This window comes from Lytechinus pictus, chromosome 11 (assembly GCF_037042905.1).
Source record: "Lytechinus pictus isolate F3 Inbred chromosome 11, Lp3.0, whole genome shotgun sequence".
NCBI classification, from domain to species: Eukaryota; Metazoa; Echinodermata; class Echinoidea; order Temnopleuroida; family Toxopneustidae; genus Lytechinus; species Lytechinus pictus.
In genome coordinates this window covers 35251140-35266433 of record NC_087255.1, presented here as the reverse complement: position 1 = coordinate 35266433, position 15294 = coordinate 35251140, and the positions used below count along the sequence as shown (strand labels likewise).

General features: G+C 36.2%; 1 protein-coding gene across 1 annotated transcript in view; it reads left to right on the top strand.

The window, feature by feature from the left end:
• The first annotated feature begins 8484 nt into the window (after window positions 1-8484).
• Window positions 8485-15294, top strand: part of LOC129272186 (scavenger receptor cysteine-rich domain-containing group B protein-like) — a 29036-nt gene continuing 22226 nt past the window's right edge. Inside the window, exons 1-2 of the mRNA XM_064106426.1 lie at window positions 8485-8791; window positions 14253-14573. Of these exons, the coding sequence (XP_063962496.1) occupies window positions 14357-14573 (217 nt within the window). The 5' untranslated portion in view covers window positions 8485-8791; window positions 14253-14356. The remainder of the gene's footprint in view (window positions 8792-14252; window positions 14574-15294) is intronic.

The following is a 15294-nucleotide window of genomic DNA, read 5'->3' as shown; positions in this document are numbered from 1 at the left end:
CGCCGGCCAAATGGTCAACCGTCAATATTTGAAATTAGTGCCTCAAAATACCGCTATATGCCAAATTACAGTGTCACATACCATGTAAAACTCAAGAAAATGACATTTAATGAGTTTTCATGGCGGCCATCTTGGATTTAAAAATGGCGGCCGACCTGGGGAGCGTTTCATGAAATGACTTGTCGGAAAAAATGTCCGACAAGTCCCATTTTATCAGACAGTTACTATAGTAACAGTGCCTCTCAGCCAATCAGAATCAAGAAAAGATATCAGATCTGACAACTTGTCAGACAAAAGTGTTGATGAAACGGTCCCCAGATGGTCAAATCACTTGGGGCCGGCAATTTTTGTCTCACCTGCATAGCAGAGTGAGACTATAGGCGCCGCTTTTCCGACGGCGGCGGCGGCGGCGTCAACACCAAATCTTAACCTGAGGTTAAGTTTTTGAAATGACAGCATAACTTAGAAAGTATATGGACCTAGTTCATGAAACTTGGCCATAAGGTTAATCAAGTATTACTGAACATCCTGCCTGAGTTTCATGTCACATGACTAAGGTCAAAGGTCATTTAGGGTCAATGAACTTAGACCATGTTGGGGGAATCAACATCAAAATCTTAACCTGAGGTTAAATTTTTGAAATGTCATCATAACTTAGAAAATATATGGACCTAGTTCATGAAACTTATACATAAGGTTAATCAAGTATCACTGAACATCCTGCAAGAGTTTCACGTCACATGATTAAGGTCAAAGGTCATTTAGGGTCAATGAACTTTGGCCGAATTGGGGGTATCTGTAGATCTGATTCATGAAACTTGGACATAATAGTAATCAAGTATTACTGAACATCCTGTGCAAGTTTCAGGTCACATGATCAAGGTCAAAGGTCATTTAGGGTCAATGAACTTTGGTCAAATTGGGGTATTTGTTGAATTACCGCCATAACTTTGAAAGTGTGTTGGTCTAGTTCATAAAACTTGGACATAAGAGTAATCAAGTATCACTGAACATCCTTTGTGCATTATAGGTCACATGACCAAGGTCAAAGGTCAATGAACTTTGGCCATAATGGGGGTATCTGTTGAATTACCATCATAACTTAGAAAATATATGGACCTAGTTCATGAAACTTATACATAAGGTTAATGAAGTATCACTGAACATCCTGCATGAGTTTCACGTCACATGACCAAGGTCAAAGGTCATTTAGGGTCAATGAACTTTGGCCGAATTGGGGGTATCTGTAGAATTACCATCATAACTCTAAAAGTTTATGGATCTAGTTCATAAAACGTGGAAATTAGAGTAACCAAGTATCACTGAACATCTTGTGCGAGTTATAGTAGTTTTCAAAATCAGCACTGCTGCTATATTGAATCGCGTGATGCAGGTGAGACGGCCAGAGGCATTCCACTTGTTAAAATCAGCACCCCAAATTAGGCCAATATGCCAAATTTCAATACCGCAGTTCATATTAAACTTGGGAAAATGATTGCAATAATATATCATGGTGGCCATCTTGGATTTCAAGATGGCGGCCATTTTGCCACCGGCCAAATGGTCAAATTGCTGGGGGCCGGCAATATTTGAAATCAGTGCCTCAAAATACCCATATATGCCAAATTTCAGTGTTACATGCCATTTTAAACTCAAGAAAATGACATTTAATGATTTTTCATGGCGGCCATCTTGGATTTCAAAATGGCGGCCGACCCGATGGTAAAATCGCTTGGGGCTGGCAATTTTTGAAATCAGCGCCCAAAAATACCCCTGTATGCCAAATTTCACACTTTCTGCCAGATTCGAGCATCTTGGCCATTTTTTGTCACATAAGCGCTCCACTATTAGAGAAAATCAAAATTTCCCAGCTGAAACAAGGCAAGCTAGACTATCTAGTATTTATCAAAGACTAGATATACGTTAGAGGTCTAACACCATCTGATCATCATCTCTAAACTTTAAGGTAGGCCTAGAGTCCATGTAAGTTTATAAGTTCATAAACTATTTTCCTATAGATTTATATGCATATGAATTTGGATCTAAGTTTTGAGTTAAATCTAGACTATAGATCTACACTGTAAGAAGAATTAGTCGCCATTGTGCCATATTTTCCAAAGGGAAAAATTAGTTAGCGTCAAGACTATGTAAGTCTGACTAGAAACACTGACCTGACACAGGAGGCCTACGTTAAGAATTAACTTTTAGAATAAGCAATATAAAACATTACAAGTTAACTTAACTTTATTCAAAGTCTTTATAAAAAATGATATGATAGCGATCCATCTTAGCTGAAACAAGGTAAGCTAGACTATCTAGTATTTATCAAAGACTAGATATACGACAGAGGTCTAACACCATCTGATCATCATCTCTAAACTTTAAGGTAGGCCTAGAGTCCATGTAAGTTTATAAGTTCATAAACTATTTTCCTATAGATTTATATGCATATGAATTTGGATCTAAGTTTTGAGTTAAATCTAGACTATAGATCTACACTGTAAGAAGAATTAGTCGCCATTGTGCCATATTTTCCAAAGGAAAAAATTAGTTAGCGTCAAGACTATGTAAGTTTGACTAGAAACACTGACCTGACACAGGAGGCCTACGTTAAGAATTAACTTTTAGAATAAGCAATTATATAAAACATTACAAGTTAACTTAACTTTATTCAAAGTCTTTATAAAAAATGATATGATAGCGATCCATCTTAGCTATGATTTTACTGTTAGATCTAGATCTATGACAAAGTAGATCTACTGAATCACTGATTTTGTTGCTTCAGTCTAAGTTTTTCCAGAGAAATCATGCATGCGGTAATATGACATCATTTTCAAGTGACCAAAATATGCGAAGGGGGTGCGATTGGAAGCTGACATTGTAAAAAAAAAGACAAACGGATTCAGCAATTTTTGCAACTTTTTTTTATTTGCGTATTTTTGGTGAAAGTTTGATGAATTTTATTAGAATATTTTGTTTGATATTGAATTCATAAGTGTTTGCTAATACCAGGGACTCCCTGGTAATACAGTCCTTCACGTTTATAATTTCGTGGAGCTCTATAAATCGCTCTCCTTATTTTTTTGAGGAGCTCAATTGAGCTTCTCAGAATCACTCTCCTTGAGGAGCTCAAATCAATTCAATACAATATGTATGATAAATTGTAGATTTTTCTTAACATCGTATATGCAATAGCTGTGTAGATATTTATTAATCTGTGGTTAAACTAGGCCTGAGTCAATACATTTACCAAATATATCGCGCACCTGCAAAAAAATAAAAATAAAAAAAAAAATTACTAAAATTTTCCATTTTACATTTTTAAATCCATGAAATGGCCATGTAGACTTCCATGGTGTTCAGGGCAGCACCATGGAAGTCTACATGTGGGACTTCAATATTTACTGAGTTTAAATTCAAATCAGAGTCGGGAAAGAGATGAATATTCTTCATTTTTCTGATAGTTTTCAACTAAATCCAAATAATTTCAAGGAATTATGGAAAATAGATGGCCATTTCATGGATTTAAAGATGTAAAATGTGAAATTTTAGCAATTTTTTATTTTTATTTTAGGAGCGCGATTTTTTGCTCTCCATATTTTTTTTTAGGAGCGCCGGCGCGATCGCACTCCTAAAAAATGAAGGTCTGGTAATACAATCCATTGTACCAAGTTTTGCCTGATAAAACTTTGCAATGCGCAGGACATACATGTACGTAGTTTTGCCTGATAAAACTTTGCAATGTGCAAGGACATACGTAGTTTTGCCTGATAAAACTTTGCAATGCGCAGGACATACGTAGTTTTGCCTGATAAAATTTTGCAATGCGCAAGGACATACGTAGTATTGCCTGATAAAACTTTGCAATACGCAGGACATACGTAGTTTTGCCTGATAAACTTTGCGATGTGCAGGACATACGTAGTTTTGCCTGATCAAAAGCTAGAAGTGTAGTCGTCGATTTAATCAGATAAAAGCTCGTAAGTTTTAAAAATTACAGAAAATTACAAGATTTAATGAGGAAATCAAATATTTTTTGGTCCCAATTCCTTGTATATGTTCCACTGGACAAAGGAAAACAAAAAAGTCTGATACATCATTCTCCATTTTTCAAAGAAAGCTGCAATGCGCAGGACATACGTAGTTTTGCCTGATAAAACTTGCAATGCGCAAGGACATACGTAGTATTGCCTGATAAAACTTTGCAATACGCAGGACATACATAGTTTTTCCTGATAAACTTTGCGATGTGCAGGAAAAGGTCCGATACATCATTCTCCATTTTTTTAAAGAAAGCTAAAGAACCAATTTTGAATTTTTAAGCTCGAATATCTCGGAATCGCATAAAAGGAGATACGTACATGTAGTTCTGCCAGATCACGGCCGAAAGGTCAATGAACTTTGGCCATGTTGGGGGTATTTGTTGAATTACCATCATAACTCTGTATTAAAAGTGTATTGGTCTAGTTCATAAAATTTGGACATAAAAGTAATCAAGTATCACTGAACATCCTGTGAGAGATTCAGGTCACATGACCAAGGTCAAAGGTCAATGGAATTTGGCCATATTTGGGGTATGTTGAATAACCATCATAACTCTAGAAATGTATGGATCTAGTTAAAAAAAACTTGGACATAGAGTAATCAAGTATTATTGAACATCTCATGTGAGTTTCAGGTCACATGACCAAAGTCAAAGGTTATTTAAGGTAATTAAACTTTGGCCATTGTGGGGGTAATTATTAGATTGCTGTCATAACTTTCAAAGTTTATAGATTTAGTTTTGAAATGTTGATATACATGTATGGGTAATTAGGTATCACTGACAAGTCTTAGGTTGCATGATCAAGGTAAAATGTAATTTATTGTCAATGAATGTACATGTACATGTAGCAGTGTATTTACATGTATATGAATGGTGTTTTGTGAATAATTATTTTATAGTAGTTTTCAAAGTCAGCAGTGCTGCTACATGTACATGTATATTGAATTGCGTGATACAGGTGAGACTGCCAGAGGTGCTTTTTGGTGTGGGCGAAGACATGTTGCCATGGTAACGAGTTTTTGTGGAAATATAGATTTCCTTGTGAGTGCTCTACTGACTACATTTCTTCTCCAATTATCTTTAATTTGTCATGAAGGTCCATTATGGTAAAACAAAGCCGCCTAATGATTTTGGAGTGGGTGCAGACATGGTTACCATGGTAACCATATTTTTTGGAAAATTTGGTAAAAGCCGGTAACTTCTGCTTTTTTTCCAGTTTGTCATAACAGTTGGCACACAGAAGCAATATTAGAAGGTGAAGGGAAGATGGCTATCGTTTTTGCTGGGGGGGGGGGGGAGTCTTAGGGTCAGGTTTACAAAATATATCTAGATTAGTGTAGTAGGTTTCACGGTACACCATGTATCTTTCTTGGGCAGATGTTGGCCCTGAAAAGGAACAATCTCGACGTTTCGACAAGTGTGTTCTTGTCGTCCTCAGGAGGACGACAAGAACACACTTGTCGAAACGTCGAGATTGGGTGGTCATCTGCCCAAGAAAGATACATGGTGTACCGTGAAACCTACTACACTATTCTTCTTCGCCATGGAAACCTTCAGAAGTTATATCTAGATTACTCTAATATTGTATTCCCCAACAGGTGATACTGGACAATACTTTTATGTTCTGCAGAGTCACACTGCTATGTCATATTATAGTCATCAAATTTGGTACCCACAGGCAAAATGGGCTTATTATAATCACTCGCGTCGCGTTCGAAATCACTCAGGTTTTGGATTTTTGGCAATTTTTTTTTATTTCGGAGCAGTTTTTTTCTAACAGTGTCTTTAATGGGACAAACACACTGGGAAAATAAAATGAAATTGAAATTCGAGTTTTGTTTTTTAAGAAAATAAAATGAAATTGAAATTCGAGTTTCGTTTTAAGCCGGCAAGTGCCTTAGATAAAATGTACTCGACTACATGTATACTGTTTTAACATAACAATCAAGCAAATCAGCCATGTGGCTCAACTATTTTCTGGACTTCTACTGTGTCTTACATGTATACGAGGACTCCGAGTCGGAACTTGCCATATCTGTCACATCGATATTACATCGTATCATTCCTATATGCAGACATGCCTGCATGAAATGGACCTGGCCGCGGTCGGACACGATGTGCATCGGTAGCATGGAGCAAGCTAACGTGAGTCGAGCCGAGTTAGATCTCACGTTTACAGTGCCAGTCAGTTCGCACCTCGTCCGAAAGTATTTTGTTCAGCGGTATGCATAGCCAGCCATCCGTGATTTAATGCATATATACGTAATCAAACCAAAAGCTTCGGTCTCTGTTATGTTTGTTGTTCCGCTGAACTCCGTTGGCTTCACTCACCAAATACAGTGACCAACGTTCTATTTAGACGCAGGACAAATAATGCTCAAGAACCAAACTAACTTCTCATCAGCATTGGTAAAAATGTGAATGGGCATTTAAAACTTATACAAAAACTGATTTAAAATTGATCTTAGATCGATTTAAAATTGATTTTAAAAATCAATTTTAAATCAATTTTAAAATCGTAGTTGTACCTGTCCTAATTATTCCATCAACCCCTCTTTTCCCTCCTCTTCAAAACCACTCTGCCACTTTTTAATAGACAGTTATAATTTTGAAATCGATTTTATAATCGTATTTTAAATCGATTTTAAAAGCTCAAACATATTTAAGACAGTTGGCTAACCTCGATATCGCCTTATCAATCCCTATTATTTACTCCTCCTTAAGGGCTCTCCCTGTATTAAAAAACATTAAAATCCCATTGACGGAGCCCTAAAGGAGGACTAAATAGTAAGGATTGACAAGGCGATATCGTGGCTAGCCAACTGTCTGAAAGTGGCAGAGTGGTTTTGAAGAGGAGGGAAAAGAGGGGATGATGGAATATTTGGGACAGGTGTAATTACGATTTTAAAATTGATTTTAAAGTGGATTTTAAAATCAATTTCAAAGTCAATTTAAGTTCAATTTTAGATCAGTTTTAGTATTAGTTTCACAAGCCCATTCACATTTTTACTGATGCTGATGAGAAGTTAGTTTGGTTGTCAGAGCATTATTTGTCCTGCGTCTAAACTGTGTCCGAGGGTTAAAACGCCGATCGGAAAGATCGTCTTCACAGCTCATTACGTATATGCATTAAACCACGGATGGCTATGTATGCCGCTGAATAAACTACTTATGGACGGGCTGCGGACTGACTGGCACTGTATAACATACGTTGGATCTACCTCGGCTCGACTCACGTTAGCTTGCTCCATGCTACCGATGTACGTCGTGTCCGACCACGGCCGGGTTCCGCCTTGGGGCCATTGCATGCAGGCGTGTCCGCATATGGGAATGATGCGATGTAATATCGATGATGATTTCGAACGCGATTCGAGCGTGAGTGAATAAGGGTCATTGTCGCCATGATAATTCTATGTCAAATTTCTGTGTGAGCTCTATATATCGCAATGACGGATGACGCGATGGGGTTGGGGGATACATGTACATGTGCTCGGCCGTGCGACCTGCCGAGCATCTCTAGTTTTAATTGGTTTAATTAGACTAGAGTCTGTAATTAGAGGGTTTTGCATTCTGACATGAAATCTGCCTTCGTGTTGTGACTTTGATCACACTGAGTAACAAGTTGTCAAATGAAATTCCTTCAGAGAATTCTCAACTTGAAAAAAAAGTTTAAAACATTACCTTTTTCTGCGTCCAATGCATGTACATGTATGTAACAGCAGATGTTTTCTCTCTGAAAAGTCAAGGTCATGGTCATTTGTCACCATTTTTTACATGATTATTCTTCTCCCAGATATCAGCCATCATGTTGGTATTTATTAAATGTTATCCAAATCATTTAACAATATTCAGTATTTTTCAGGTCATTGTTAAAAAGTCTTTTGAATATCCCATGCGTAACGTGCACAAATTCTTGGACTTGCCCTAATAGTGTAATTCTATTTCTTCTTGATTTTTCTCATTTTCCATGTATGCACGCATTGAACTTATAACATTTTGTGTTCAGCACTTCTACATGTAAATAAATGTATTACGTGTATTATAGATGTTTATATAAAAAAAGAAAATCAATCCTTTCTTCAGGGTATCCATTAACTTTGTCAGAGGTCTGTTTCTTTTAAGTTTAACAACCACATGTAATTTTGACATTATGGTGGCAACTACCATTCGGCTTAGCATCCAATCACATGGTTTTGCATGGAAGCTGTCATCTGTAAATGAGTCCTAGAGTACCAAACATAGATTGACATCTTGCTAAACTGTATGCTTTGTTACCATGAGATTTGAATCCTGGACCTCAAGGGTTCAATGTCTAATGACAATTTGAGAGAATTAACCAATACAATATATTTTTTAAAAACTGTGCATGAGTTTGAAGATCCAAATTGTCTTCAAGGTATTTTCTGTTTGTGTTCTCGCACACGAATCTTGCAGGTTCTCTTGGACTGGTTGGTGGAAATTCTGATAATGAGGGCCGCTTGGAAGTCTTTTATAATGGAGAGTGGGGAACAGTGTGTGACAGGAATTGGGACATAACTGATGGAAGAGTAGCTTGTCACCAGCTTGGCTATGAGGGAGTGGAGAAGGTTGGTCTTGATTTTGGTGAAGGAACAGGAAAGATCTGGTTACAAAATGTCCACTGCACTGGTACAGAAGATATACTACAAGAGTGTCAAAAGGATGGTTGGGGAGTTCACAGTTGTGACCATTCCAGGGATGTTGGCATAAGGTGCTCTCTCCGTTATGGTAAATTGTTTGTATACAAATCAAAAATATTTTAAAATACAGGTGTTGGACTGCTCTGACAATTTCTATTTTACCCAATATTGCCAGTCCAATGGAGGATGATACATGTAAGCACAAGTACATGTACATGTACATGTACATGTTATTGCAGAGTGAGACTATATTCCAACAACAGAGGCGACGTCTACATTGAAATCTTAAAGGGATGGTTCAGGCTGAAGATATTTATATCTCAATAAATAGAATAAAATTCACAGAGCAAATTGCTGAAAATTTGATCAAAATTGGATAACATTTAAACAAAGTTATTGAATTTTAAAGATTTGCATTTTTCCAGTGAAACATTTCTAGGCCTGTCTTCATGAATATTCATTAGGTGGGCTGATGATGTCATATTCCCACTTGTTCTTTTGTACATATATGTATTTTATTTTATAAAGTTAGGTTTATTTTACTACCAAGAACTAAAACAATTGGATTGACAACTGATTAAGTGCATTAGTTATTTATTGCCACAACTTACATGTATCTCATCATAATGGAGATGTCATGATTTAATGTAATAAAAAGGAAAGTGGGGATGTGACATCAGCCCACCTACTGAATATTCATGGAGATATGCATGTAACTTGTTTCACAAAATATTGATTAACTTAACCTTAATTCTCCCGGGGGGGGGGGGGCCATAATGGCCCCCCCTTGACAATTTTCGCGATATATCTGCTGCGCGAAATTTTTTGACCTCGCAGCTCACTGACTTTTTACTTTCAAGTCTCGCGCAAATTTTGAGACCAAATTTGTGACGCCCGGGTACGCGGTTACGACATTACGCAACATTATGTAAGTGCATGTCAGACCCAAAATTGCTCATAAACGTGATTTCATGTACAAATCCAATGCAAATTGTGTATTTAGCCAAAATTCATAAATGTATCATTATTTCTACTTTTACTGATTAAACTGAATTAATTTTGCCTTGTTTATGATCAGAATTAAGTCTGGAACGATTCCCATTGAAAAAACAATAAAAAACAAAAAGTAAAAAAACAAAGAAATACATAAGAAATTCATAAAACAATAAAATACATAAGAAATTTATTTCCAAACCGATTTTTTTTAATTGCGATTGTTAAGAATGCTACAAAGAATATTTTTACCAAAAATTAGCATTCTAGGAGCTTTATTTAGTGAATTAGAGCAAAAAGTATGATTTATGCATAAATTAGCATAATTAATTCATATAAAATAAAATATCATCATTTTGGAAAATTTTACCATACAGCCTTGTAGATTACATCGCCCACTACCAGCGTGCAAATTTTTGCGTCGCTCGCGCGATCGGCGGCCGAGATCTTGGGGGGGGGCCATAATGGCCCCCCCCCCCCCCCCCCGGGAATGACAAGAATCAAAATACCCCGGGAGATTTAGGGTTAAACCCTAAAAGGGGATTTTGAAATGCCATCATAAATTTATTTAGATATGTCTATTTCATGAAACTTGGACATTAGAGTAATCAAGTATCACTGATCTTCTTGCATGTGTTTCAGGTCGAATGACCAAGATCAAAGGTCATTATAAAGCATCAATGAATTTGACCATGCTTTCAACACTGAAATCTTTAACGAATGTCATAATTTCAAGTAAATTTAAGTACATGCATTGTCCTTGTTCATACTATATTTGCTATAGTCATGGTGGACAATGCATGGATATAATGTATGCAGTGCAGTATGTACAGTGTATTATATACTATAGCCCCTATGGATAAATATGATAATAAATTTGTTTTATTATCAGATATGTTTCTCAAATACCCGTAAATCCAAAGTGGAGAAAAAAAGCAATATAGCTATATGAAACTGCTTGCTATTGTTCAACTTGATCTAATATCCAAGAGCCACATGAAGATGAAACCTAGTTTTGGGCCAAAAAAAAGGCTCTAGAAATTGGTAAATTTAGGTAAAATCACCTTTTAACTCTACAAATAATGGTTTAAAGGTACTAGTTTTAGGAAAAACAAATTGCCTGCCCCTCAAAACATATATGAATAGACATCAAAACCAGACAAAAAGACAATCAAATAAAGAAGTTGTGGCCAAAACTTTTTGTTGTTGAGGGGGGGGGGTGGTGGCCATTTTGGATTAACCCTTAAAAGCCCCCCCCCCCCCCCCCTGGATGCTTTGTGCATTATTTCCGAAAGTAGCATTGCAAAATTAAATGATTCTGCTTTGTTTTTCTTTGAAGTCTCGCGCAACGCGAGTTCAAATTTGCAACATGTATGGGTATAGCATTGCGACGCCACATGACTTTTTTTACGAGACAATGTCATGCTGAAAATAGCTTTTTAAAAAAATACTTTGTGTACAACGTCTATGGGAGATGAAATTCATAAAACTTTTTAGCATGATGATTTTGACTGCTTAATTAATTTTTGGTTTAATTTAGTTTCATGGTTTGTAATTATTTCCATTGAAAAAAAAAAACAATGAAAAAACAAATACGGTACATGTATGTAAATACATAAGAAATTCTAAAAACAAAGAAATGCATAAGGAAAAAAATTGGCTTTTGCATTTTTTTGTTTGGAAATCTTTAAATTAGATTACAAAGATGACATCTAGAAAAAAGAAAAAAAATTAAAGGGAAATTATAAGTTAAATTGGCAAATAATGATTTACATGAACAAATCTGCATATTTTATTAATAATAAATAAAAAAATTAATTATTTTCTGATTTTTGTTTATACCGGCTTGTACGATATGTGGTAAAGAATTTGCTAGCCTATGGCGCAAACGGGGGCTGCAATCAGAAGTTGGGCCATTATGCTGACCAAGCTAAAAACATTATTTCATCCAATATCAGTAGGTATTGTGTTTTCAGCCCAAATTCATAATTGCTTCTGCTTGTATCGATTTCTCTGCTAAATTTTAAATACACTGTAAGAGGGGAAAAAATTCATAAGACATTCATTTTTATACCATTTTTTTTTACAGTGTCTGTATTCAAAACATAAAAGAGAGTATCCAAACAATTTAAATTTAGGATATTTAGACCAATAAATATTAGCACATTTTAGTTTGAAAATATAGGACTGCATGAATATACATTTTGACATCTAGTTCTGATTTTCAGAAGTCAAATTTGAAGAAACTACTGAGAATTTGACTGGAAAATGTTTGAAATTAAATAAACATTGGAACTTTACCCAATTTTTTTTAACGTATAATGTAACAGACACTTTAATAGTTCCAGGAAATAGCATAATTTACATGTACAGTTGATCCTGTCTAATACTGTACCACTTGCCAATTAGATTATTCCATAGAGGGTCCATGTCCATAAGGGAACCAAAATGTACATCACATACTGTGCTGTATAGAGCCCATTTACTTGAACTAATAAACTGACTTAATAGTTCAAGTAACTTTACCCTATCTTAACTGGGCTATTTCAGACCAACATATACTTGGGTGAGGGAGTCAATTTGACCCCCCCCCCCCCCCCATCTCAGTCATTGCCGCAGAAATTTGCACGCGTTTGGGGAATATATAGATTTTTACATTTCTAACACAATTCTACAAAAAAGTTGCCAAAAAATAAATGATTTCCTATGTATCTTATTGTTTTTTAAAAGTTATGTATTTCTATGTTTTTTCAAACCTTTGTTTACTTCAATGAACCCTTTTGCAATCATACATAAAATAATTCTATCTAAACCAAAAACGTCGAAATAATCATACATTTGTGACTTTGTCTCGCCTGCATAGCAGAGCAAGACTAAAGGCGCCACTTTTCCAACGGCGACTGCGGTATCATCAACATTGAAATCTTAACCAAGGGTAAGTTTTTGAAATGTCATCATAACTTAGAAAGTATATGGACCTAGTTCATGAAACTTGGACATAAGGGTAATAAAGTATTACTGAACATCCTGCCTTAGTTTCAGGTCACATGACCAAGGTTAAAGGTAATTTAGGGTCAGTGGACTTACATGTAGACCATGTTGGGGGAATCAATATCGAATTCTTAACCAAGGTTAAGTTTTTGAAATGTTGTCATAACTTCATAAGCATATGGACCTTGGTCATAAAACTTAGACATATAAAGGTAATCGTGTATCACTGAATATCCTGCCTGAGTTTCACATCACATGATTAAGGTCACTTAGGGTCAACAAACTTTGGCCATGTTGGGGTTATTTGAGGAATCATCATCATAACTTTAAAAGTTTATGAATCTAGTTCATGAAACTTGGACATAAGAGCAACCATGTATTCCTGATTATCATGCGTGAGTTTCAGGTCACATGACCAAGGTCAAAGGTCACTTTGGGTCAACTAACTTTGGCCATATTGGGGGTAATTGAGGAATTGTCATCATAACTTTAATATTTTATGGATCTAGTTCATGAAACTTGGATATACATGTAATAGTAATCAAGTATGAATGATTGTTTTGTGAACATGTTTTAGGTCACATGATCATGGTCAATGGTAATTTTGGGTCAATGGACATAATATTTTAGTATCATATAAGTGTTTTCTTCTGTGAATAATTTTTCATTAGCTTTTTTTCAAAGGAAGCACTGCTGTTATATCGAATTGCGTAATGCAGGCGAGACTGCCAGAGGCGTTCCAATATTTGGTTGTAATACAGAATTTGCATTGACTTTGTACGTAATCACGTTTTTGAGCAATTTTGGGACTGACATACGCTTACAAAATATTGTGTAATTTTGGAACCGTATACCCAGGCATAGCAAATTTGCACAAGACTTGAAAGTAAAAACTCAGCAAGTGGCGCGGACAAAAGATTTTGTGTGGCGGTGTAGCGGCAAAATTTGTCGAGGGGGGAGGGTCAAATTGACCCCCGTCCCCAATATATACTGGTCCGAAATAGCCCAGTTAAGATAGGGTTTAGGTAAGCTTAGGTTTAGGCACGAAAGTCGGTGGAATCCAATTAGTGCCTGCCCAGTCCTATAACAGGACTTGCCCGAAAGAGATACCTCGCTTTCCGTAGTCTGTGACGCCAATAGCGCGCTATCCCATCAGTGATGTCGATGATGGAATGTTTCACTGCCTAGCAAATTTTCTTCATGAGTGTTTCGTTTTTAATACATGATAGCTAGAATATCTGTGGTTACATGATACTATTTCAACCAATCACTATAATAGCATTTGATATACATGTATGTAGAATATACACTGTACTGTGCAAATAACATCTAGTTAGAAATAATTTCTGGTGCCATAACAAGAAAACATATTTCATGTTAATGTATAAATGTTAAGGAATTAAAATTAACCGATAATTCCAGGGACAATCTACTGTACATGCCTATATGTATGAGTGCTGTAATGTTAAAAACTGTGCACTCTTATAAAAGAATAGATGTACGATTTCCATTTTTCTATTAGTGATTGTGATTCCATATTACTATGTACATTCTGTTTGGTACAGACGAAGGAGCCTTGAGACTCTCAGGTGGAACAATCGAAACTGAGGGTCGAGTTGAAATCTACCACAACGGTGAGTGGGGTACTGTGTGTGATGACCTATGGGATATGACTGATGGTGCAGTAGTTTGCAGACAGCTTGGTTACCCAGGGATACTGCTGTCATATGACGCAGCTCATTTTGGCAGAGGATCTGGGACCATTTGGCTTGATGATGTGCAGTGCAGAGGCACAGAAGAAAAGCTGACTGATTGTTCCCACAATGGTTGGGAAAACCACAATTGTCAGCATTCAGAAGATGCCGGTGTCAAATGTTCATCAACCTGTGAGTACTGTAGTTCCACATTATTCCTTGTAGCGATGACCACTCTAGTAATTGATGCATTTCTTAATATAAAAACAGATTTAAAAAAGAAATCCACCATATTAATGAATGTTTTATGTAAAGAAAAATTACAAATGATTACAGAATTGGGAAGTTTTAATAGTTTTATTCCCATGGGAGTTGCCTGCTTGTATGTGATGTATTGTTAATTCTAGAACTTGTGATTTGTATGCCTGAGCACACCAAAGCAGGAAGCATTGTTTGTGTCTGATTTATCAGTTGGTTTGTTCATCTACATGTATCCGTCCTGTTTTTTTATATAGCAGATCAACGTAGGAGTGAAGATGGTCAAAGTACATGTATGTGTATCAAGGTCAAAGGCCACAGAAAACACAGAAATGGCACATTCATGTAATAAGTGAACAGTGTTTGACAGACCAACTTCAAGTGTGGCATACGCATGGATATGGGATTGATGATCTTATCTGTTCATATTTTAATTGGTAATAAGATTTAAGGGCCCAGTAGACACATGCATTAACCCTAATGATACCTGGAGGCAGCTGTATATGCCCCCCTCAACATTTTTTTGCGATAAATCTGCTGCACATTTTTTACCATGCCGCTCGCCGACTTTTTAATTAAAAATTTTGCAAATTTGCGACCCCCAGGTAGGCAGTTATGAAATTTTGTATAAGTGTAATATGAGACTCTAAATTGC